This window comes from Diabrotica undecimpunctata, chromosome 4 (assembly GCF_040954645.1).
Source record: "Diabrotica undecimpunctata isolate CICGRU chromosome 4, icDiaUnde3, whole genome shotgun sequence".
Taxonomy (NCBI): domain Eukaryota; kingdom Metazoa; phylum Arthropoda; class Insecta; order Coleoptera; family Chrysomelidae; genus Diabrotica; species Diabrotica undecimpunctata.
This window is the reverse complement of record NC_092806.1, coordinates 68,872,107-68,899,286: the sequence shown is the minus strand read 5'-3', so window position 1 is coordinate 68,899,286 and position 27,180 is coordinate 68,872,107. Positions and strand designations below refer to the sequence as shown.

General features: G+C 30.1%; 1 protein-coding gene across 1 annotated transcript; it reads right to left on the bottom strand.

Moving 5' to 3' along the window:
* Positions 1-657: 657 nt before the first annotated feature.
* Vps2 (vacuolar protein sorting 2) lies at positions 658-19,516 on the bottom strand. The gene is made up of 4 exons (XM_072529682.1): positions 19,235-19,516; positions 18,874-19,184; positions 8,007-8,140; positions 658-7,480 (listed from the first exon to the last, which is right to left on the bottom strand). The coding sequence occupies exons 1-4, from the start codon at positions 19,400-19,402 to the stop codon at positions 7,356-7,358; spliced, it is 738 nt and encodes a 245-aa protein (XP_072385783.1). The 5' UTR covers positions 19,403-19,516; the 3' UTR covers positions 658-7,355.
* Between the last annotated feature and the right edge of the window lie 7,664 nt (positions 19,517-27,180).

The window sequence follows — 27,180 nt, the reverse complement described above, 5'->3', positions numbered from 1 at the left end:
TAGTCTCTTATATCTTGAAGTTAAGATTTATCCTTCTCACCAATGCCTTTTTTGTAACAACCTTAGTTTCCAGTTGTTCAAAAATTTAAGATCATTACAACTTTGGCTTCTGTATTGTTTCTTAATTATACTTCAATAGTGATAAAATCTAGCATTTTAGGATCATTTAGAATTAGATACGGATATCTAATGTACGTCAATATTCTAACGATCATTTTTCATCCATTTAGGTCTGATTCAAATACAATGTAGATATAATGTAAAATATTATATCAAGATTATCAGCCCTCCTAAAGCTGCAAGACCTTGCCGTTGTGCATAAACAATTCTGTAAGGTTAGCATAATCGAGTGGAAGCTAAGGCTGCCTCAGCTGCGGGTATCACGCGACATTAAAGTGTCATAAGTTTTCTCTTTCGATCCGGTTATGCTGGAAGTAACTATCCATTCCTTAAAAATCAAGTTTTTTAGGGCATCCACTTGTAGACTATCGTTTCATAAAATGTATCCCGAATCATTACCCAAAATCCTCAACGGATATTTATATTTTCCACCGATCAAAATCTTTTCATAAATTTTAAAAACGTGATTTGATTTTTTACGTGTTTAATGAAATACATTTTACCTTGTTATTGCATAAAATAAACATGAAACAACAATAAAACGCAAGACATTTAATTTGCATCCACTTGTGACAATGTAACAAAATTTCAAAAATATATAAATCCTTTAAAAAATTCTAGCATCTAAACTACTTAACAAGTTAGCTGGTGTAGGTATATATATTACATTTATTTTATTCCTATATTACAGTTTTATTAAGCCAAATGTGTTTATTGTGCAATAAAAAATAAGGAAGCTTCATATGAATGTTCAGTTTGAGATTTTTTAAAATTTGTTATAACTAATACTTATTAAATGTTATAACTTATTTGTTTACATATCGTTATTTTGATATCGCAAGATCAGTATCCACAGTCAGAACGAGAAGTTAGTTACACATGCCCCACTCTTCTTAAAATATTTCAACCAACTGAATACTAAACTAATCGTCTTCCGGTTTTCCTTTTCGTTTTTGACTGCTTTTTAACGACTTGTATGTGGCTCATCTCACCGTTTCACTACCTTTTATGTAGCTTCTAAGTTTACACTATTATGCATTGGCCTTTATACATCTTGCAACCTGGTTTCTCGACTACTGTCGTGACGCTCCTGATGGCGGCGGTTGCTGGTTTCGGCCGTCTCGTCTCTTGACGCAGTCTGGCGGGCACTGCAGTCTTTGGTTCCAAATAGGGGATAAAATGTAAATTTCCCTCTGTTATATTCTCAAGATGACTTCGGATTTCTACAGTTTCACAAATTTTTTAAAAATAGAAGTAGAGATTTTTGGAAAGAATATTTTTTTTCAAACATTATGAAAAGTAGGTACTTTATCTTGGCAGAGTTTTTCCACCGTAGAAAAGGAATAATGATAAAACTTTAAAAAAGATCTAATGCATATTTGGTATTTTTGGATTTGTGTTTCGAGTACACCACAAAAAAATGATAGATCTTTGAAAGCAAGGGGAAATTTGAAAAATTTTTGGGATGGTCGGAAAATGGTCCCGATATTCTGCTTGTAGCATAGCGAATATATGCAAACTGGGTGGTAGTGTCAAAAAGTAAGATTTATATGCACTTAGATATGTAGTAGATTTTAAATGTCGATGAGTAATATTCTGGATTGTGGACACAAAGTAATCGTTCGAGTAACAGAATATTAAAAAGAAATTAAAACTCGACAGACGATTAGTTAATTCTGAATATGGACGTGGTAGCCTCCGATTTCGAGGTCTTAACTTTTTCCTTCCCGATTTTTAAAAAAATATACAAATATAAGCTCATGCAATCCATCCCTGTGTTCGTAATTCAAGAATTAATGCTTATATTCCTCCTATGTCGCATTTGTATTCGATTTTAATAAATTATCTTTTGCGGTTTGTTCTGCCAAGAACTTTGACTAACAGATTAAGAAGGATTTTTCACCAAAATGTTCCATTGGACCGAAGCAATATTAAACAAAATTTTACCATTTAATCCGCATTCAAATCGAATCCCCACCATTCGAACCATTTTTTGTTAACAGTTTTAAAAAAAATAGAGCGGTCACCGGTGTCCGCCATGGCCCACCGGAGACGTTCAAAACGAGCGGACACCATATTCATCGAGGTGTCCGATGACGCGACGAAAGGAAATTGCACAATTTCTAGGTTTACTGGGCTACATGGGAATAGTGTGAATGAATTCCATTCGGGATTATTCGTCAACGAAGTGGATGTTCAAAAATAATGTTGCTCCTAATATTATGAGCCGCAACCGATTTGAGTTACTTCTGAAAATGTGGCACTTCTCAGATAACTCTAAGTGCCCAGAAGGAGACCGACTGTATAAAGTGCAACCACTTATAGACCAAATCATAAGCAACTATCAAAAAATATTTACAACAGGGAAAACATTTTGCATCGACGAAGCCATGGTACCGTTTCAGAGACGTTTACTCTTCAAGCAGTATAATCCACAAAAATGCCATAAATATGGCATTAAAATAATTAAATTGTGTACTCAGAATGGTTATACATGGAACCTAAGTGTATATGCAGGCAAAGAGAAGCAAGGTGAATTAACAGCATCTACCAGTGCAGTGCTTGTCGCGAGGTCTTTTAGGGTCTGGTAGAATTTGTGTAACTGATAACTGGTATACAAGCCTTCAATTAGCGTACATATTTTTGGATAACAACACCTATTGTCTCGGAACTTTGCGAAATAATCGCAAGGTAATCCAGTCGAAGTAATAAATAAAAAACTTAAAAAAGGTGAAGTAATTGCCAGAGAAAATGAAAGAATATGTGTCTTCAAGTGGCATGATGTTTTGCAAATTGATGTTTTGGTTTTATCCACCTGCCACAACGCTGAAATGGTCTAACTTCAACGTCGGGGAAATAATTTTCAAAAACCGAAAGCGGTAATTGATTTCAATTCAAGTAAAAGCTACATTGATTTATCCGATCATATGTCGAGTTACAGTACGGCGCTGCGACGAACTGTCCGTTGGTACAAAAAAATAGCTATAGAAATTGTATTAGGTACTTCAATAATTTTTAATGCCCATTTCATCTACAAGAATGCCGAATAGACCAACATATCCATAAATGATTTTCTATATGCAGTAAACCTCAATGCTCACGTATTTACAAAATTAGACTGTAAGGCACGGGAAAAAAGACGGTACTGCAAGGGATGTTACAAAAGAAAACAGGATGGACTGATAGATAAAAATAAGGTGAAGAAAGTAATAACGTACTGTGCCCAGTACAAAAATAGTCCTAGGTTTTGTCTGGAATGTTTTAATTTATTTCACAAAACTCATTAATTTTTTTGAAATACATGTATATACATACCTATAATAGATATGTATTTCTATAGCTTATTTGTTTAATACATTTTTTTATTAATTGTAGGTATTCTTATTTCTATACTTAATGAAAGACTTCAAGTTAGTTTTTACACTAGATTTTTCTAATCGGAATTGCTACACAGAACCTGGTTCAACATTCTATATTGCAGGGCCATAGCGGACACATTCCTATGTTAAAACCGCATAAAATCGTGTCCTCGCGACCGGATGAGGATGTTAACATGTTAATAATTTAACCTGAAATGCCAAGTTGTGAAGTCTGTTAGACTATTTTAACATTGGCTGGCCTTTTAATTGTTAAATTCAATTTTCTCACATCGATACAATAACGCAAAATGAACCACAACTACAACACAGAAAGTTGTAAAATTCTCTTTATGACTATATTGCACTTTGCATTGCTTAAGTTATTGACAACTCTTGCTCATATTTGAACGAAGAGTCCTGAGAGAAATATTCGATGGCATCTGTGAAAACGGTTTTTGGAGGAGGAGGTACAACATAAGATATATCACAAATACAATCAGTAATCTGGTGATAAAGACGTGATATCTACCATAAAAATAGAAAGATCAAGATGAACAGAGCATATAGCAAGATCGCAGCAGAACAACCTTTCTAGACAAATCCTGATGTCACAGCCAGTGGGAAGTAGACGGAGAGGTAGGCCAAAGCTTAGATGGAGGGATGGTGTAGACGAAGATGCTAGAAAAATAGATGCAGCAAACTGGCAAAGGATAGGGCTGACTGGCGAAATAAAGTTGGGAAAGTTGAGGCTCTATTATAAGGCTGTAGTCCCATTGATTGATGATATAGTTGTTGATAAAAACATAATTATTAGATATAATAACCACTAAGTTCAATAAAATATTTTAATAGCTTTAAAAATGTAAACAATTGCATAACTTTTGACGAATAATGTCGGACAAGAAAGCCCATCATATCTTTTGATTTGTTTTTGGTCTATATACAATTTCTGCTAATTTAAAAACATTTAGTAATTTTTTTAAATGCACAATTTTATTCGTAATTAGTGTTATTACCGAAAGTCAACTTGTATTATCATGGTTTAGCAGGTAATGTAACTTGGAAAAATATTATTTTATTGAAGTTGCATTGAAAAAACGATTTCTGAAGTGGAAATCGAAACGTTAAATAAACTTATTTTAAAGTAAAATTGTGGCTTATTATCATTAAACAGAATAATATTAAGTTCTTTCTTATTTAGAATTATTGTTTGACGATCTTCACTATTGCCAGTCATATTTAATTTAGGGTTTACTAGGGTAAAAAGTTAATTTACAATTTTCAATGTAGTGGTATACGTTTATATGTCCACATATTTTTGGGTGAAGCCATTTTAAGTGTGAAAGGTGCCATATGATTATTTGAAAATTTATAAAGAGCCAACCGATATTTTGCATTATAGAGGTCTTTCTATTTATGTCACAAAGACCTCGACATAAATCAAAGTATACTTGTATCCCATATGCTGCATCACTTGTCATTTTAACTATGTACTGGTCTAGTTATTTTAACATAGCCAGGTGGAAGATCAGATCAATATTCCAATTAAGTATTATCTCATGACTATTTGTATTCATGCTGCGGGATGCTTGTCGTGTGATGTTTAAATTTTGCGCGGTGTTGTTTTCTTAAAACTGAGATTACGGTACTATGATAATAAATTCCTTTAGTACACCTTCAATGTTTAAAATTAGTTATTTTAAATTTAATTCCATAGTTTGTGAATGCGAAAAGGCGACAGTTTGACTCAAGTAGCACAAAACGCCTTTTGGCGAAGTGGCAGCGAATGTGTTAAAAATACTGCCAAACGGTGTCTGGGAGTGATAGCTCTTCTAAAATGTGTCTTTCAACTCATTGAACTTGTACATCGGCGTTCTGAAGTATTGAAAAAAAATTAAGTCTCGTCATCCAACAAATGAGGTAAAAGCATCATGTACTCAATGTTTACGTTCACTGTTCTAACAGTACGTGCAGAGTGCCTTCCCGATTTCTGCAACATAAAACCCGGTACACACCCATCATACAGCCTTCCAATCCTACTCCGATCATATATAGTTCGACAGCTGAGTTCTTTTCTGTATACATGTTAAAAACTATTCTATCTTATGGGAGACTACATCTTATGATAAAATGAGACGGGGGACTACATATTTGTATTCAGCGAAACAATTTATATAAAATAGTTTTCAACTATCCACCGCAGAACTATGTATGATAGGAAGTAGTGTTGTATCAATCGTTTATTTTACGAGGACCGAATCAATCAGTGACCGACTCCGAATACGATCGAATTATTTCAATCGTTGGTTCGTTTCAATTCTTTTCGTCGCCATTTCAAAGAAATAACGAGTAACCGATTGATTTAGCTGAATCGACTGAAAACCGAGAGCATTGCTTACGGTATTTCATATGTGTATTCATTTTCAAATTTTTGGAATATCACGTTTATTTTTATCACCTAAATATATATTTTTTAACATTTAAGTTCGTACAGATTCTTAAGAAATTATTCGAAAAGCTAGAATTTATTATATTTTTAAACGCTTGGTCTCGCTCTAGCTTTGTTTAAAAGGCGTGCAAATAGATATTTTATGATTTTAACTACCTAACTAAACTATTAACAATACAAGCGAAAGCAATCGCTGGGGCCCGATAGAATATTTTCCAAATCCAATACTCCCGGTCTGCAGCTAAGTTTCTGCCTTGCACGCAATTCTTAATTCAATATTTAGTATTTTAATATTTCAATCATTCAAACGAACGCATTCAGCTGATCGGTCTTCGACGCAAGTGAGGAACGACCGAGGACCGAAAATAATGAGGTTATTGGCTGTGGGATTTTATTTTGGTTCGATTGGTGCCGTCGTTCAATACTTTGAAGTAATTGAATCAAAATGAATGAATCAATCGCGATTGATACAACACTAATCGGAAGGCTGCATAACAGGCGTGTCCAAGCCTTAAGACGGAATCCTGTAGATTGTTGAAAATTTGTTTATAGCCATGCGATTCATATATATATATATATATATATATATATATATATATACACCCGGTATTTAGGCGTTCGACGCCCTTCCGGTAAGGATCTATGGAGGAGTATCACCTAGCCGCAAGCCCTTATCTCTTGCCGTACTGCTCCACCATAGGCCGATCAGATACCAGCATATTCTAGACTAAGCCGCAGATTCATTTTAGAATTTTAAACTGCTGCGTTAGCCTTTTTGTTTTCTGTACACCGAGCCGGGGATCGAACTGACATCTCTAGCATTGAAGCGAAGGAGAAGCCAGCCGCCCAGCCCGCTTGGTTAATCCGATCGACGCGACTCATATTAACATTACCCAAATCATGTATCATCATATCACGTCAAGGGAAAGTTAATACAAAGGTCATATATTGGTCAAGTACTTAGGTATAACTGGTCAAGATCGAGGAGAGATCATAACAGTATTTTCACTATCACCAAGATAGATATCGGGATTTTCACTAAACTTAAAATATAAAACCATTTGCGGGTAGTCCTTTTTATTAATTATGTATTTGTTCTTTATTAAAAATAAAAGTAAATACATCAAATGCTTTTATTTAAAATACTTTTATATGTGAAAATATTTAATTATATACAGAACATATTCGCCTTAACTGATTTGTTAAATTGCTAAATGATGAAAAGTATTATAGATTGATTATTATATTTGAAAAAATCACAGATAATTACACCATTATCAAAACAGTAAGTGGAAGCAATAAGCTACAAGAATTTGGTTTGTTAATAAACTTTATAAAATAGAAAGATCAAATGTTCGTAGGTTTTACAATAGAATATGTATACAAAGTTCCTTATTTTTTAATTGCTCTTTTATCTTACTTAATATCTACTCTCTGCGTAAATTATCTAGTCGAGCTTGCAAATCAGCATCGGCATCAGAAAGGCCACCTCCGCCACCGCCGCCACTGTTGCTGTTGCTGTTGCTTCCACCAGTGCCACCATTGCCTCCTCCTACAAAACATAGTTTGTATAATAATTATGAGATGTAAACTGTTCTAAAATACAAATTAAACAACTATTGTTTTTGTTACTTGGTACTTATTCTTCTAATAATTTAATTTTATCTGACTTATTCATATTGACAATTCAGACTCAAATTATAATTTTAAATTATATGACTTTAAAATGATTTGTCAAATCATCATGTAACGCAACTCATTGTAAAATTGTAAATTGTAAAATGAGTTGCGTTACTTAGATGACTTTATTGGAAGATAGTTCATTCGATTATTAAAATTTTTTATCCAATGAAGTCATCCCAGGAACGCAATTCAACAATATTGCCAATATCATTTAAAACTAATCTACTTTAAAATGTATCTGTCTGAATTGTCAATGTGAACGAGTCAGATAAAATTAAATTATTAGAAGAAATATTTATTACCAATTAACAAAAACACAATTTGTTTAATTTGTACTTTGAGAACGATTTCTGAAATGGACTCATGGACTCTGAAATAAATGATTTTAAAGTTACCTGCAACAGCTGTTGCAGCTGCAGGATGTTTTTGCCCAGAGGCAGGTAAAGATCCGGCATGTTGAGGCAGTCCAGAAAGAGTATCATTCAACTGAAGACCCAGTTCATCTAAAACTTGATTGACAATTGCATCACTGAAAAAAAAATAAATGTAAATAATAATGTAAATAATATACAGAACTACATTTTTTAATAACCTGCGAAGACACTATTCAACATATAAATGAGTAATGAGATTAGACACCTACACAGAATAGACAACATTAAAGAATTATTGCAAAAAAGAAAAAGAGAATGGAACGGGCTTAGCAGAATAGAAGAGAACAGAATAGTTAGAATAGTACAGGATAAGTCACCATTTAAAAAAAAAGCACAGATCCACCATAAAATAGACGGAAGGAAAATATTCCACTTGGGTAGAAGGTACCATCGAAGAAAAATATACAATTTGCCTATGTAAAAGAAGAATTCTTCTTGTAGTGTCTATCCGTTTCGGATGTTGGCGACCATCATGGCAATCTGTATTTTGCAAACTGCTACTCTGAAAAGATTTAAGGTTGTTGTGGTGAACCACATATGTCGTTCGCAACAGCAACCCATATCTTTCGCTGGTCCTCATGATATGACCGAGGTATTCGATTTTGGCTGTTTTTATCGTGGTTAGCAACTCTTTTCCTTTTTGCATTCTTAATAAAACGTCCTGATTAGTAACTTGGTCGGTAGCGTCGATTAGCGTATGTGAGAGTCCACGACTCAACTCCGTGCAAAAGAAGAATAATTCTAATCAAAATTCAAGAAATTTCCTCACTATATATTAAGTAGGAATTCTAGATTCATCATCATCAGTTGGCGCTACAGCCCTCCGTGAGCTGGTCTGCCTCAAAATATTCTTAGATCATTTTATGTTAAGTGTCGGTCTTCTCCATTCCCTTACTATAATCTCCCTTCAATCATCCTGTACATCGTCCAGATATTTGAATTTAGGTCGCCCCCTTCTTCTTTACACTGGAATTCTAGATTACCGACCGGAAAATAAACGACAGAAGAACTTGAAATATTCTTTAAAAAAGTATTAAATTGACTTTAATTAACCAAAAGTATTATGTTTCTTTCAATAAATATCAGGTTCAAATTTTTAGAAATGATAAAAATATTTTGTCATTTATAAGTGTTTGTTTAAAATCTAAATATGCAGTGAGCGAACTGACAACACTGTCTGAGTCTATAAGGCGTGTATATGAGACCACAGTAACACAATACTGATAAAAATTATACTGATAAGGTTGTAAAAAGAGGAAATCGTAATGAGTTGGTAATGACAGGAGCACCTAACGGAAAAGTATTGAAGTTCATCTTATCCAAACAGAAATTTGTGCATTAAGAATGTTTTGTCTCTTGATTTAATACACAAGATGACTTATCGCTATGGTTTGAGTCCATAAGGATAGTAGGACGTAAATATGTAAATATGTATATATATATATATATATACAGGGTGGTCCTTAAATAATTGTACAAAAAGAAATAGTAGATTCTACACTTTAAAATATTACGATTTAATCCAAATTACTTTAATAAAATGTTAATATTAAGAAAGATACAGGGTGTTAAAGTGAAAATTTAAAATTTTATTTTGTTTTATTTTCAATTATGTATAAAATCATATATATAAATTATCATTTATGTATAAAAATTAACAGCTGGGAATATGAAAAAATTTTAAATATGAGAAATTATAATTTGATGCACACTTTGATGTAACTGATAGAGGGCGCCACATATGCCACATATGTGGTATAAATTTGCACTTAACTTTTTTGCTCTTTAAGTTACCTGTATTTGGGATAAAAAATATTGAAGATACATTATTTTAACAAAAAAAGGGTATACCTGTTAATAACTTCAAAACTCAACAGTTTTCGAGATAATCGCATTTTACCAATCAGCTGCATAATTCTGATTTAAGGCAATTACTCCAGGCGACGAAGAAAAAATAGACAAAAACATTAATACTTCTGAATTTTGGTATAAAATACCTTTAACTAAAGTTAATAGTTAACGAAATATTAAATAAAATAAATATATCAGCAGGATTATTAATAATAGGATTTGACAAAATAACAGAATAATAGGATTTTACATCAAACATTTTACTTTTTATGTTAAATTAGAGTCGTAATCAAAACATTTTGTTTACAAACCAAATTAAGAAATAGTTAAACTAAATAACATAACTTTTTGTCAAAGTAAGTGTTCGATATGTCCACCATTTTCTTTAATTCATTTGTCAATATATTCGATAAAAGATTGGTTCTAAAGAAACTGCTGCAGTATTTATTTCTTCCCACAGTTGGTTGCGACTGTTTATGGGATTCTTATAGACACGTTGTTTTAATGCGCCTTATATACCAAAATCAAGCGGATTAAATTCTGGGCTACGTGGTGGCTATAATGTATAATGGATGAATTATATTATTTTGGATATATCCAAATCTTATGATATATTATGGAACTACATCTTATTTGTCGCAGAGGTTAAATAATGTATTAAACTGTGATGTATCTCGTTCATTGGTTACTTATATACACACGGAATAACCTATCGATGATATTACTTATTTATATGATTACGTTACAGCTTACCAGTAACTATAATTACATCTCAAACAAATGGACTATTATGATTTACTAACGAACTAATATTATGCTAAACTAAATTGCCTGTGTGTTTACTATATTTATAACAATATCGGTTATTAGGCCAACGATGATGTTTTTGTAAAAATGCTGAGTCTTTCAGGTTAGATTTGTAGCAAAAGTATTATGAAACAGGACATATATATGTTATTCAATACCTGTGCTCTAGTTTCTATTTGTCCTAATAAAAATGGGTAAACAATTTACGTAATGAATAATAAGTATTCTTTTCGGATTTTTTATGAAATAAATAATTATATCAATATCTCACCACATTGCCAAGGAAAATGACTACCACGACCAATCCAACGTTTAGAAAAGTTGTATTTAAGTATGTTCTAACTGCCTTCTCTCTAGAATGTGGTGGTGTACCATCTTGCATAAACCACATATTTTGGGCTTTCAGAATTTTACGATAGAGAAAAAGTAATACAACGCCATTATAGAAACGTAAGAAGCGATAGAAAAGGGAAATTGTAAACATGATGACGGCCGACGTCTGAATACGGACACGGCACCTAAAGAAGAAGATGAAGAATCTTTTCTCCAATAAGACATTTAGCACCCATATAAAAGCATTTTGTGATGTTACATTATCATCTTTGAGTTGTTTTAATAAGAATAAACTATGAATTATGCTTATCTACAGGTATTCAGTATTCAGGTATTCATCGGATAGGAAAAGTTACGGAAGTCGTCAAAACAGATAAAAATCGCAAACTTGAATATTTTGGCCATGTTATGCGCCACCCAGAGAGATATAATATACTCCATTTAATAATACAAGGCAAGGTAGACGGAAGAAGAGGGCCAGGTCGAAGAAGAACGTCATGGCTTAGAAACCTGAGAGATGGGTTTAACAGATCCTCTGCATCTCTTTTCCGAGCTGCCGTCAACAAAATTACTATAGCCAATTTGATAGCCAACGCTCGATAATCGAGCTCGGCACATGAAGAAGAAGAACAGGTATTCAGTGCTTTACCGCACAAATATCAAACTAAGAATTATTATGCAGCTGACTTATAAAATGCGATTATCTCGAAAACGGTTGAATTTTCAGGTTACTAACAAGTATACCTTTTCTTTGTAAAAATAATGTATCTTTAATATTTTTTAACACAAATAGAGCTAACTGAAAGAGCAAAAAAGTTAAGCGCAAATGTATGCCACATGTGGCATATGTGGCGCCTTCTATTAGTTACATTAAAGTATGTATAAAATTATAATTTGCCCTACTCAAAAGCACCCAACTGTAAATTTTTGTCCAAAAATATTTACAAACGTAAAAGTTATAGCGAAAAATAAAATTTTAAATTTCCACTTTAACACCCTGTATCTTTCTTAATACATATTAACATTTTATTAAAGCAATTAAGCATGCTTAAATCGTAATATTTTAAAGTGCAGAATCTACGGTTTCTGTTTGTACAATTACTTAAGGACCAACCTGTATATATATATATATATATATATATATATATATATATATATATATATATATATATATATATTATATATATTAATTACTATTTAACTGGGAATAAGCCACAATTAAAGGTTAAAATACGTTTATTGACGTTTCAATTTCCACTTCGGAAATCGTTCTCAAAATACAAACATTAGTAAATTAAACAAATTTTGTTTTTGTTACTTAGTGAAAAATTCTTCTATTAATTTAATTTTATCTGACTCATCTATATTGACAATTCAGACATACATTATACATTTTAAAGTAGACGACTTTAAAATAATATTGCCAATATTGTTGAGTTGCGTTCCTGGGACGACTTTACTTATAAGATAGTTCATTCGATTACATGAAATCAACTTTAACTTGAGAATATCCGTCAGAAAAGATCATAACATGTAATTCGTCTTTAAAAAGACAAATACATGCCATGATGACAGTAAAATTCTCCTGTTAGTGATTCCATAGTAAATTATGAGGGAAAAACCAGGAAAAAAACCTCATAATACTATCCCGACATGGTAAGTATTTGATCTTGCATTTATTTTACCTTCAATAAATACCAAATTCCGATTTTATATGTTTGTTATTTAAAAAATATAAATGATGTATTCTCCATATGTTACTGACTTACCAATATTGGTATTTTCTTTTTAATAACTTCCTCTTTCAATATGGGTAACCAGATCCTACTACATTCTGCCGAGGAATTCGCGACACAATTGGTCTCATTTAGCATAATTAGAGCCGCTTCTTTGATTTTTCTCTTTTTACCATCCGTTTCTTTTAGGACTATATTTGAATCATTCCATTGAACCCTATGTTCATTATCCCATGCATGTTTACATATTTGAGATCTATCAAATTCTCTATTTTTAATATAGGATTGATGTTCACTTATTCTAACATTTAATGGCCTTGATGTTTCACCTAAATAAAACTGATCGCATTCACAAGGTATTTTATAAATGCAATTCTTTGTCCTTTCTTGTTCATTGTTAGGTTTGGTTTTGGACAAAATAGATCTCAATGTGTTTGTTGTTTTGAATGTTGTTGAAATGTTGAATTTATTTCCTATCCTTTTAAGCTTTTCCGATAATCCTTTTATATATGGTATTGTTATTTTCCTCGTATTATCCCTTGTATATGTTGTAGGATCTCGTTCTAAGTTGTTTTGTTCTATTCGATCTATTGTTGAAAATTCCTTATTTATAAACGATAAAGGATAATCATTTTTTAATAAAACAGATGTTAACAAATGTTTCTCCTCCAAGAACGAATTTTGGTTAGAACAAGTAATTTTGGCTCTATCGTATAAGGATTTAATGATTCCCTTTTTAATATTAATATTGTGATTTGATTTGAAATTTAAATATCTGTTGGTGTGTGTTGGTTTTCTATACACCTGAGTTTCGTATCCAGTATCGTTCTTAGAGATTAAAACATCCAGAAAAGGTAATGTGTTATTATATTCCTTTTCCATGGTAAATGTTATTGTCTCTTCTTTATCGTTTATATCATTTAGGAATGTGTCCAACAACTCTGATCCATGAGGCCATATTGAGAATACATCATCTACATATCTCCACCATACTGAGGGTTTTAAATTTTGTTTAGAAATAATATTTGTTTCAAAATCTTCCATAAATATATCGGCTAATAATGGAGATAAACTAGAGCCCATTGCTAGTCCAAAACTTTGTTTATAGAATTCATTATTTAGTTGAAAATATGTATTATCAGTACATACTGTTATTAACTCCATTATAGCTGATATATTTAGTCTTGTTCTATTTTTCAAGAGAAAAATCAAAGAAGCGGCTCTAATTATGCTAAATGAGACCAATTGTGTCGCGAATTCCTCGGCAGAATGTAGTAGGATCTGGTTACCCATATTGAAAGAGGAAGTTATTAAAAAGAAAATACCAGTATTGGTAAGTCAGTAACATATGGAGAATACATCATTTATATTTTTTAAATAACAAACATATAAAATCGGAATTTGGTATTTATTGAAGGTAAAATAAATGCAAGATCAAATACTTACCATGTCGGGATAGTATTATGAGGTTTTTTTTCCTGGTTTTTCCCTCATAATTTACTATGGAATCACTAACAGGAGAATTTTACTGTCATCATGGCATGTATTTGTCTTTTTAAAGACGAATTACATGTTATGATCTTTTCTGACGGATATTCTCAAGTTAAAGTTGATTTCATGTAATCGAATGAACTATCTTATAAGTAAAGTCGTCCCAGGAACGCAACTCAACAATATTGGCAATATTATTTTAAAGTCGTCTACTTTAAAATGTATAATGTATGTCTGAATTGTCAATATAGATGAGTCAGATAAAATTAAATTAATAGAAGAATTTTTCACTAAGTAACAAAAACAAAATTTGTTTAATTTACTAATGTTTGTATTTTGAGAACGATTTCCGAAGTGGAAATTGAAACGTCAATAAACGTATTTTAACCTTTAATTGTGGCTTATTCCCAGTTAAATAGTAATTAATTTAAAATGCCACAAGAAAATAGCTTCAGAACAATATATATATATATATATATATATATATATATATATATATATATATATATATATATATATATATATATATATATATATATATATATATATATATATATATATTATATATGTATATGTATATGAAATTACAAGAACAATTGACAATACCAATAAAGTCTAAAATTCACATAAGAATACAAAAGATAGAAAGTATTCGCAAAATTCATAGATTCATTCATTAACGAAAATAAACTAAATATGATCATCACAAACTATTTTGCTCTGATGATTAATATGTTAAAATAGATCACTAATAGTATATCTAAGAATTTTTCAAAGAATATTAACAATACAGGACTAGCTAAGACAAGGTATTTATATGACTGCATAAATTATTCTAAAGTACTGTTTCTTATGCTTTTTTGACAATAATGTTCTACTTAGTTATTTATGAATTGATTGTAAACTTGGAATTATTCAATATGAGCTTAATGTCATTCTAAATTCTATTTTAATAGGAACAGGGGTTTAAACTACATTTAATAATAATATAAAATTACATTTGGAAGGGATGCAACTTTTAAGTACTTTTCTTTCTGCCACAGTTGATTATATAGTTGGTTATATATTACAATCATTAAATATAATGTCCAATCAAGCTATGACCATGAACTAGGTAATCACTTTATTATATTTGCTTATGTTAAATGCTTAAAAGTGAAAGACATAAATAAATTTATACAAAAATTTACATGGATTGGCTCTTTAACAAAAGCTAGATATAAAGAAACAACATTTCGTTAGCTTACTGCGAAAAATGCTTAATACCAACATATTCAATTTTAGTAGACTTTCGGTGGCATCTGTTAACATTATTCTAGCATAGTACCAAGGCGGTGTCAGAGAGGGGACCATGCTATATGTGTCTATTTAAGCCATACATATATAACACAACCACGCCCTGTTGTACAAAGCAACAGACTAAAGCGTCTGCGTTTGTTCCCACTCCACCCCCCCCCCCATTAATAAATAATGAATGTGGTTAAAAGTGCAAATTTCTGTCATATTTGATGAAATGACTGACGTATCCCACGTGAAAAAGCTTTCCTAAATTTGTGATACATATCAATAACGACATTCTTGAAAACTTTGTCAAGTTCATTGAAGCTTATGAGAACATAAAAATAATTAGTGAAAATCAAAAAAAAAGTTGAAAGAACTGTACTAGAAATGTGTAGGAATCGGTACTGACAGTAGTAGCATATTGAGCTCTGAAGCAGTCGGTGATAGACATGGAATAGATAGAACAGAAATAAAAAAGATTGCAACAAATGCAGTTAGATGTCCTTGCTTGAATCATATTTTAAACAACTCACTTTCAACTTCTATTAATGTATCGTCCATCAGAAACACAGTGGGAACAATAAAGTTGGTAATATAATTTTTTTAACATGTCAGCCAAGAGACATGAACTTTTAAAACTGAAACTCAGACAAAATTTAACAAGTTTATGCAAAACAAGATCAGTTGAGATCCATGAAAGCATAATACAGTTCAGATCTGGCATTTTACATATAATTGAAGCACTAACATCTATCTCAACATGGAAAGATCCCAAGATTGCTACATTTGCATCAACTTTAATTAATTCTTTATGCACATCTGAGTTTCTAGTGTCGATGATGTCACTGATTGACAGACTAAAATTAACATTGCCACTAAGCCAACTTCTTCAAACAAAAATCTCTTGATGCTAACCTGGTGACTAAGGTTGTTTCCAATACCATGTCGACTTTGAAAGATAGAAGATCTAACTGCGAAGAAAGTTTTAGTAAGATCTTAGTTAAGGAATTAGCAGACAAATTAGAGGTTGAAGTGAAGTTACCTATATTTGTGGGTAGGCAGACTAAGAGAATCAATCATCCAGGTGGCCCAGAAGAATATTACAGACATTCAATTTACATATCTCTTCTAAACAATGTTTGTACCAATTTAACATCTAGACTGCATGCCACCTCACTGGAATGCTAGGGGCTAAGGGTATTAATCCCACACTCCTAACTGATTCCCAAGAAGAAAAAGAATTGGAACGATTAAAAGATTTGAAGAAATCGAACAGTTTTCTCCTATCATGGACATTGGTGATACACAGACAAACATTCTATTTGAAGGTGAACTAGATTTATGAAAATTACTGGAAGAATAAAAAGGAGAGAAATGCAAAACTGCCAGATGAAGTAACAAAGGTGCTTGACATTTGTGACGCCAATATTTTTTCTATAATCTACAACCTTCTAAAAATCTTGGCTACTCTTCTAGGTAACTAAACAGGCCTATTTATTTTCTAATAAAACTATTTTAATCATAAACAGAATAAATATTACTTTACTATAGATGTACAAGTCAAGTAATTACAATAAAACTCACTAATTAGTACTCTTCTATGTTTTATACAAATATTAAAAGAAGTTGGCTTGCATAATATTATTTGCAACATTAATTCAAAATAACCAATTTAGTAGGTGTATTAAAATAATTATGTATTTGTTTTTACTATTCAAATATATTATAAATATATGATAAAATTGTTTCCACGATTTCAACTATTTGAAGGACTATCCTATCCACTACTTAAAGTAATTTGACTTTGCTAGTTAATAGTTTTTTATAATTTTTGTATATACAGTATTTTAGTATTTCTGAGTCAGTGCGGCTACAGCAGAGAGGTCCTTCTATGCTTCTGTGTGCAGGGGTTAGGTTAAAATTTGCTGATTTTTCGTTGCTAGATAAATAAATATACTTTAATAACAATAAGGTTTGAATCTCTTTATGGTACCCAGAAGTGTGTGAAAAGTGCCATAAAACTCACCATTAAATTTTCCTCCAGTTTGTTCGTGATCCCCCCCCCCCCCCAAATAAGTCTTGTTAATTTTGACAACCATATGAAATCTGCACAAGTGCTCTTATTAGTGGCCAACCTGTTCAAACATATTACCTTATTGTGCTTGTACAGTTAGTGCTATAATTGTTTACATTTTTTGTTGTTTATTGTTTATAAAATAAAAAGTGTTTTTTGAAAACAAATTTATGTGTCATCCAGGGTATTGTTACTGACTACAGCTTGTGCAAAAAAAACAACAGTAGCCAAAGATCTGTTTCCTATCAATACTTCCTAAATACAAAATCTGAACAGATTTAGTCTATAGGTATTTTAGTAAGAACAATATAGACTGAAAGTGATACAAAAAGTCCCACTAAAAGTGATTATAGTTTGACTGCAAATCAGAATATTACGAGAAAAAATGGAAGATTTTCAAGAAGAAAAGTTAGCAAATATTTTTTAATAAATTAACTAGGCTCTAATCTCACTATTACTGAAAAACAACATCTAAGCCGTAACTTAAACCACATTTTAAATCAAAATCCTAACTTTACCAAATTTATAGAAACAATTGGCGTATCAAAAACGAGGTAAGTGCTTTAAGTATAAAAACATTTCATGACGTTTTTGAAGAACTTAACTTGGCACTATATTCTCCAAACAAAGATGAAAAACATGAGAAAAAATTCAAAGCCCTATAAGGTTAATTATATAAATCATTAACAGTACAAAAATTTTGGTGAATTAAAGTTACTTAAAAACATTCGCCCTGGATTTGAACCAGGTGATCCCACCGTGAATGATAGAGCATTAAAGTATAACTTAAAAGGAACAGTTAAATAAAAAATTAGACAAACACTTAATTTTAGGGAATTACCAATTAGACCATGTAGAAATTAAGTTTATGTACCTTTTGCATCATTTCCTGCCCTCTATAATCAGTCCTTAAAAATAAAAAAGGAAAATTTGAAAATTTAATGATTTTTGAAAGAACATTAGCGTTCCGATTAGCGTTTTTTAACTGCATAAGTCCATTTTAGTTTACAATTATAGTATGAAAAATGCCTATTTAAATAATTGTTAAAATTAAAGTTAACAACATTCTTTTAAGTTAGAAACTGTATTCACTTCAGTAGATTAGCACTTTGTTTAAATTTCAATCTCAAAAGTGGTTTTTTGTGTTTCCTGTAAAATCAGGTATTTTGGACTTATGCATTTTTCACAGTAAGCTGAGGATATAGCAGATGTATCAATGATTGTTATCTTAACCTTATTAAATTCTAGTTTTTACCTTTCCTCCTCATCATCATCTCCCTCCATCGCATCATCAATGGCATCATTCATAACTTCTTCCTTCATATCCATAATTTCTGATTGCTTTTCAAATTCTTGTAATATCCTTTGTATCTGTGGTAAATTTAGCTGCCTATTCATACTTTGCATAGCTTTAGTCACACCTTTCATGGCTTGTGCCATTGTATTTTGGGATCTAAGAGTCTGAATTTTTAATGATACTGCTTGAATATTAGCTTTCATCAACATAAATTTCTTCACATATCTTCTAGTTCTGACTAGATCTTTAGCCATTATTTTGACAGCGTCCTATGAATAATTTTATTAAAATATTATCTCAATTGAGATATAGAACTTACCATTTGACCTTCCTTGGCTAATTTTTTAATATCGTTTATTACTTTTTTCTCTTGCTGCTCCATCTTTTGCTTTTCTCTATCCAAATCTCTCATTGCTTTATTTAACGCTCGTTGGTTTTTACGAAGCATTTCTTCAGGGGTTACCTTTTTTCCAAATAACCACTCCATTTTTAAATAATATAATAATAAATACCAGAAAAACACCTAAATATTTGACAATGTATAAAATTAAAAATGAGTCACACTCATGTCACACTACCCAATAAAACTTGACGTTTTTGACTTTTTGACACTTACATGGCAAAAATATAAACATATGTTCTATGTTTGAGTAAGTACAAGCTGAATATAGCCGCAAATGTCAAAAATATTTCGGTTTGGCAGTGTTGGCATGTTTTTATAATGCATATATATGTTGTATGCCTCAAATATAAAGAGATAAATCTTTTAAAAAGTACATTTTGATTATACTATTTTATGAATTCTGTAATTTTTAATTTATATGAAGCAATAACGAGTAAATATTTGTCTCTTTCGAGATTAAACATCTGTTGTAATCTGGCAACTGTTGATTTGACGATTGCCAAATCTATCCCCTAATCTATCAAAGGGTATAATGGGCAATTGCTAAAAAAATTTCTAATAATTAACTGCAATTAATCTACAAAGAAACAAATATTTACTCATTGTTGTTTTATATAAATCAAAAATTCATAACATAATATAAACAAAATGAACTTTTCTAAAGCTTTATCTTTTTATATTTGTACTTGTACTTTCGGTAAACTCAACCGATGTCGCTATTGCGTCCAGATCGAAGCCATTTTATAGTTGCTTCTATTATGACAGACAAGATTATTTTCACGTTCAAAGCGTTTGTGAATAGCCGCTCCGAAGATTCCTTTTAGGGTAAAATACGTATAAGCGGATACACAGACGCACTATACGTAAAATCAAATCTTATCTATCTTTCCTTTTATTCCGATATACTCTTTATGAGTACAAGAAAAAAATTCGCTAAGGATTTTTGCTTAGTTGGGGAGATATGTTGTGGAATGCAATTTTAGATTCCCCATGTCTCTAATAACATCTTTATAAACGTCTGTTTTGCCTTGCAATTCTTAGAAGGCACAGATTAAAGCAGAAATCTGAATTTGGTTTCAAAAATCAGTTGACCGATTTATTTATCAGATGTCGCTATTGCGTCCAGATCGAAGCCATTTTAAAGTTGCTTCTATTATGACAGAAAAGATTATTTTTACGTTCAGAACGTTTGTGAATAGCCGCTCCGAAGATCCCTTTTAGGGTGAAATACGTATAAGCGGATACACAGACACACTATACGTAAAATCAAATCTTAACTGTCTTTCCTTTTATAGCTTAATTTTATTTAAATCTCTTATACACAAATTGGTTTGCAACTTTTTAATGAAATTTTTTATGTTTAATAGTTATAACCTTTTTACTACTACAGTTAAAGTAATTTTGCAAACTTTATTTTAAACTGAAATAATTACCTTTAAAATGAGGGGGTTTTGAAAATTAATCGCAGGTATGAAAACTGAGTTATACTTGGAAAAGCCCCATCGAATGTCCTTTTTGCAATTTTTTTTACGAAATTTGTTATAACTCCGGTTCTAACAATCGGTACTTTCGAAAAATCGATTATACGCACCAAAAAACATAAAAAAAAACGTCAAGGTAACGAGGGATACCTCCGCCGGGCTCCTAAAGCATATTGTGGGAGTAATATACTCTATCACTTTAAACAAAAAATAATTAAATACTTTTAATTATCTGTTTTAGTATTATAATTAGTATTAATAGAAATTAACATAGAAATGGAAAAGGAAATATAAAAAATAAGATAATTACATACGAATATATAAAAATAATAAACTAGAAGTAAAAAAGAGTAGGTTAGCTAGAACAAGTAAAAAATAATAAACGCGTCTCGCACTTTTCCATCTGTCCCGTCCCGCAGCTATTTTCGCTGTCCCGTCCTGCTAATTAAAGCTAACTTAAATGATATTTTCTAAATAAATAAATGTATTTTTATAATAATGGTAGTTCATTAGACATTTCGTTTTATTTGACATTTCAATTTTTCTATACTTTTCCCTTTATTTTTTTCTATTTCTTCGATCTCATCTATCCATTTTCTTCTGGGTCTTCCCTTTCTCCCTTTCCTTTTATTTTCCAATTCTGATATTTGCCGTGCAATTTTTCTGGTATCATTCTATTAATCCGAACCAGAACATTTGCTTCTGTTAAATGTACTCACTAATAGGTTTCTGCTTTGTTATTTGTCAAATACCTTGTTTTTCCTTACATTTTTCTCAAATGTTTTATTTCGACTGCACTGATTTTTGATTTATATTTTTTCTGAATTGTCCAGTTTTCGTTTGCGTGTGTTATTATTGGCACTGCTATTGTATTATGTATTTTCCTCTTGACTTTTATTTTTACATATTTATGACCTAGTATTGTAGTATTAACTGTGTAGTATAATTATGTAAATTTATTTCCTCTATTTATTATTTCCGCATCGATTTTGCCATCATAGCAATGTATGAATATCTGGGTAGCATTACAATATTTCATTATTAATATCATAGATATTTTTTTGTAATATTGTTCCATTTAATCTCCTTGTTGTTTTGGTCTTCCTTTTGATTGATTGGCATCGTTTTTGTTTTATTTTTTCTAATCACCTTCATGTTCATTTTTAGTATTACTTCAGTCCAAGAATTCACCAGCCTTTGCATTTTATTTTTATTGTTCGTATAGGTATATATATATATATATATATATATATATATATATATATATATATATATATATATTGGAATATATTCAATGGTTGAATAGCAGAGGTTTTATCGGTCAATAATTGGCAAATAAAAGACGTCAACTACTTTATTGCTTTATTCGAATACGTTTCGCTTTTATTTTTAAAAGCATCATCAGTTCACTACAAATAAAAAAGATTTTAGAATATAAGTAAACAAACCAACAGGGTTCATACTTACAAAAACAATTTGTAGGGTTTTTTTAAAGATGTTATAAAAACTCTACGATAACTAAACATTAAAGATTAAAAACTAAACGGGAGAAACGAAACAAAAAATACAAGTAAAACTGTAAGAACATTAGTTCATTTAATTTTAACCGATGGCTTCATTTGAACGTTGGTTTAAGCTCTTTCGAGGGTCAAACCACACTAATCTTTTCGATTGTTTTGGATCGGCTCGTCATAATTTTCACATGTGGCTTGTTATCGTCCATGTGTTTCTTTGGAACATATATATATATATATATATATATATATATATATATATATATATATATATATATATATATATATATATATATATATATATATATATATATATATAGAAGAACATCGGTTGATAACACCTGACTCAAGTTTGAATTCGAAGGAGGGAAATAATTGAGTAAACAGCTGATATACTAAGTTATACTCTTTTTACTATATCCAATATATTTCCCCTATTTTCATAGGCATCACCAGATATATGATATAAGATATACTTTATATACCAGATAGATGATATAAGACATACATAAGATATTCCTAATGACCATCATACAAGGATGGTCATTAGGTATATCTTACATGATGAGTTAGTTTTTTTACTTACTAAGTGAGGATGTTTGTCAAGATGTTTGATTGAAAAGAAATTATACTATACATAACAACAAATGAAAACTAAAATTAAGGGACAAAATTTACACATATTTGACGTTTACAATTTAAATTAATGTGTATAGTTATGTTAAACTAAATAAAAAAATTTTAATTATATCTGACAAATTTATGAATTGAAGTAAAGTTAGATATTTATTTGATGTACAATTTTGTTTTATATAAATAACTAGTAAGTACACTTTCTTTGGTCATTATCATATTAAGTTAAACAGTTGAAGTAGTTTATTAGCAATCAACATTATTCATAAATTAAGCGACAAATCTTAGGCAAACCTTTTACCTTTGGTTCTTCTATTCTTATGTTTGGCATCTTTCTATAAATTTCTCAAATATATTTCTTATTGGAGCTAGCTTATCAATTAATTTGCGTTCAGCTCTTGTGTGAATATTATCAAAACGTAGTGCTCGAAGCAACAAATAGAAACGTTTCAGGGGCATTACCATTTTGAATAACTCTGGTGCTGTAGAATCGTTGCTCCATAGGTCATTTAGGTTGGTGTGTCGGGATTTCAAAACTCCTGCCATGTACAACAATCCAAACACTGCTTTTATTTCGTCACAGTCAGTATCTAAAACATCTCGTTCGCGTGTATAGTTACCTCTAATTTTCTCTAGGTACAAATTTGTGCACGTTACAATTTCTTCAATGATATCATCTGTTATGAGCAGGTTCCAACTTTCATATGGAGTTTTAGCATCCTTTGCCGCATGTTTCACTCCCGGTAGTTTGCTAATAATATTGTGCTGTCGAATACGGCTAGTTTTTCTATCTATATTCTATATTCTATATCTCTGCCGATATATTTGGGACTATCTTCAGACCAAAACGTTGAAATAGTATTTGTCGTATCATCGGCCGAAAACTCTGAGTCTGTCTCATGATTAGAACTGACTTCTACTGAATCTATGTCGCTCATTTCTCGACATCTGCGTTTAATCAATACTTGGAATAGACTGACGTGACGGTTGCTCGATCACAATCTGCGTAAAACATTATATACACAGTAGTAGTAGGAAGGATTACATGAGCGCAGTTGCCAATGTGAGTAAAATTGTGAAAAAGGTTAAGAAAAAAGTAAAATGGTGAGCGTTGCGCTCACCATGCGACCAACGCAGGGTTAACAGTAAATACACTTTGTTTTAAGACTACTGCAACACACTAAAATACATAAGAAAACATTTTAATACAAAATTATATATTCTAAATTTTTAACTTACCTCTTTTAGAGCATTAATAGTAAAAACGTCCCGCCATTATTTTTTTTGTTCAAAATAATCTATCTTATATGAAAGCATATCAGCTTTCTATAGACTATTTGGTTGTTTTGGCATAGCACAATCACAATACACAACAATAATTAGTTTTTAAAGCTATTAATCTAAATTTAATATGTATTTAAAAATACAATTTATTAATATATAATATATTATGATCAAATTGTGTAAGAAATCGAAACATCAACAAAATTCTTACTCTTAAAAAGCGGCAACACTTTAAACAATTTTGCCACATGCTGAATTGTCATTGATATTTGAAGTATTCCCGTATCATAATATTGTTCTGAAGCTATTTTCTTGTGGCATTTTAAATTAATTACTATTTAACTGGGAATAAGCCACAATTAAAGGTTAAAATACGTTTATTGACGTTTCAATTTCCACTTCGGAAATCGTTCTCAAAATACAAACATTGTTTGTATTTTGAGAACGATTTCCGAAGTGGAAATTGAAACGTCAATAAACGTATTTTAACCTTTAATTGTGGCTTATTCCCAGTTAAATAGTAATTAATTCCCGTATCAGTTGCATACAATTGCCTAATCAATTTAATTAAAATTATTATTTTGTGGAATATTAGACTTAAAGAGTTATTTCATAAAATTTATAATATTTATAAATTTATAATATAACAAATATTTTTGGTTATTTAATCAATATAATTCTAAAATTCCCAATATAATCATGATTACATTTTCTGATTATTATACCATGTTAACGCCTACGAAAGATCGAGCAGTTTCGTATGGGTTTCGTATTATTAGCTGTGTTAGGAAAATTTGAACTCTAAGGTTGACGTTCTGGAAGTTTTAAATATAAGTGACGTGCCTTTATATAAATTGTGACGTGCAACGTTTTTACTTTGAAAAATGGTATAATTAATTTTATATCATACTAGTTTATTATTGTGTTTTTATTGCTTAGTTACCAACTACGTAATAATGTATTTTATTTAATTTGACATTTCGTTTTATTTGACATTTCGTTTCATTTATTTTTATAGGCATTTCATATGACTTTTCGTTGTATTTGATTTTTCAATTCATTTGACATTTCATCATACTTGGCATTTCGTGTCATTTGACATTTTATTTAATTTGACATTGCATTTTATTTGACATTATATTCCATTTGACATTTCATCTGCCATTTCTTTTTATTTAACGTACCGATTTTTAACGTTTCATTTCATTTGACATTTTATTTAATTTGACATTTCATTAAATTTGACATTTTTTTATTTGACATTTCATTTAATTTGACATTTTAGTTCATTTGACATTTCATTTCATTTGATTTCATTTAATAAGACATTTAATTTGATATTTAATTTGACATTTCATTTGACATTTCATTTGACATTTTATTTGACATTTTATTTGACATTTCATTTGACATTTCATTTGACATTTCATTTGACATTTCATTTTACATTTTATTTAATTAGACATTTAGTTTTACTTGATATTTTGTTTTATTTAACATTTCGTTTCATTTGACATTTCATTTCATATGACTTTTCATTTCATTTGACTTTTGAATTCATTTGACATTGCGTCACATTTGACATTCCATTTAATGTGATATTTCGTTTCATTTAACATTTCATTTTATTTGAAATTTAATTTCATTTGACATTTTATTTAAGTTGAAATTTTATTTTATTTGACATTTTTCTTTTCGTTTGACATTTCTTTCACTTCACATTTCATTACATTTGGAGTTTTAATAAATTTGATATATTTAACATATTCTTTCATTTGACATTTAGTTTCGTTTGACATTTCATTTCATTTCACATTTTATTTCATTTGACGTTTAAATTTTACATTTTGTTTAATTTGACGTTTCCTTGCGTTTGACATTTCGTTTCATTTGATATTTCATTTCTATTTGGCATTTCATCTCATTTAACATATCAATTTATTTGACGTTTAATTTTTATTGACCTTTGGTTTTATTTGTCCTTTCATTTTATTTGTCGTTATATTTTATGTTACATTTTGTTTCATTTGACATTGCTTTTTTTAGACATTTCATTTAATTTGACATTTCATTTAATTTTACATTTCATTTAATTTTACATTTCATTTCATATAAAATTTCATTTCGTTTGACATTTCTTTTCATTTGACAATTTGTTTTATTTAACATTTCGTTTTATTTGACATTTCATTTTATTTGACGTTTCATGTCATTTAATATTTCATTTAACTAGACATTTAATTCGATATTAAATAATACATTTCATTTGACATTTCATCTCATTTGAGATTTTATTTAGTTTGACATTTTGGTTTATTTGACATTTTGTTTCATTTCACATTTCGTTACATTTGACATTTCATTTCATACGACTTTTCATTTCATTTGACTTTTGAATTTATTTGACATTTCGTCACATTTGACATCTGGTTTCATTTGACATTTCGTTTCATCTGACATTTCATTCTATTTTAAAACATATTTCATTTGACATTTTATTTTATTTGACATTTCGTTTTATTTGACATTGCATTTTAAATGAATTTTCATTTTATTTGACTTTTAAATTCATTTGACATTTCATCACATTTGACATTTACTTTCATTTGACATTTCATTTAATTTACATTTCCGTTTATTTGACATTTCATTTCATATGACTTTTCATTTCATGTAACCTTTCATTTCATTTTATTGTATTTGACATTTAGTTTCATTTACATTACATTTCATTTGATTTGTCGTTTAATTTGTCGTTTTATTTTATTTAACATTTCGTTACATTTGAAATTTAATTTAATTTGATATTTCATTTTATTTTAAATTTCATTTCATTTGACATTTTGTTTCATTTGACATTTTGTGTCATTCGACATTTAACATTTTATTTCATTTGACATTTTGTTTCATCTGACATTTTGTTTCATTTGATATTTCGTATCATTTGACA

What these genes read in the sequence shown, in the direction of transcription:
- Vps2 (XM_072529682.1), bottom strand. Translation starts at nt 19,402, where the DNA reads ATGGAGTGGTTATTTGGAAAAAAGGTAACCCCTGAAGAAATGCTTCGT. An exon ending in GATGATGATGAGGAGGAAAG is followed by an intron (nt 8,141 to 18,873) that starts GTAAAAACTAGA and finishes TTTTTTTTTCAG; the next exon opens with TGATGCAATTGTCAATCAAG. An exon ending in AGCTGCAACAGCTGTTGCAG is followed by an intron (nt 7,481 to 8,006) that starts GTAACTTTAAAA and finishes TATGTTTTGTAG; the next exon opens with GAGGAGGCAATGGTGGCACT.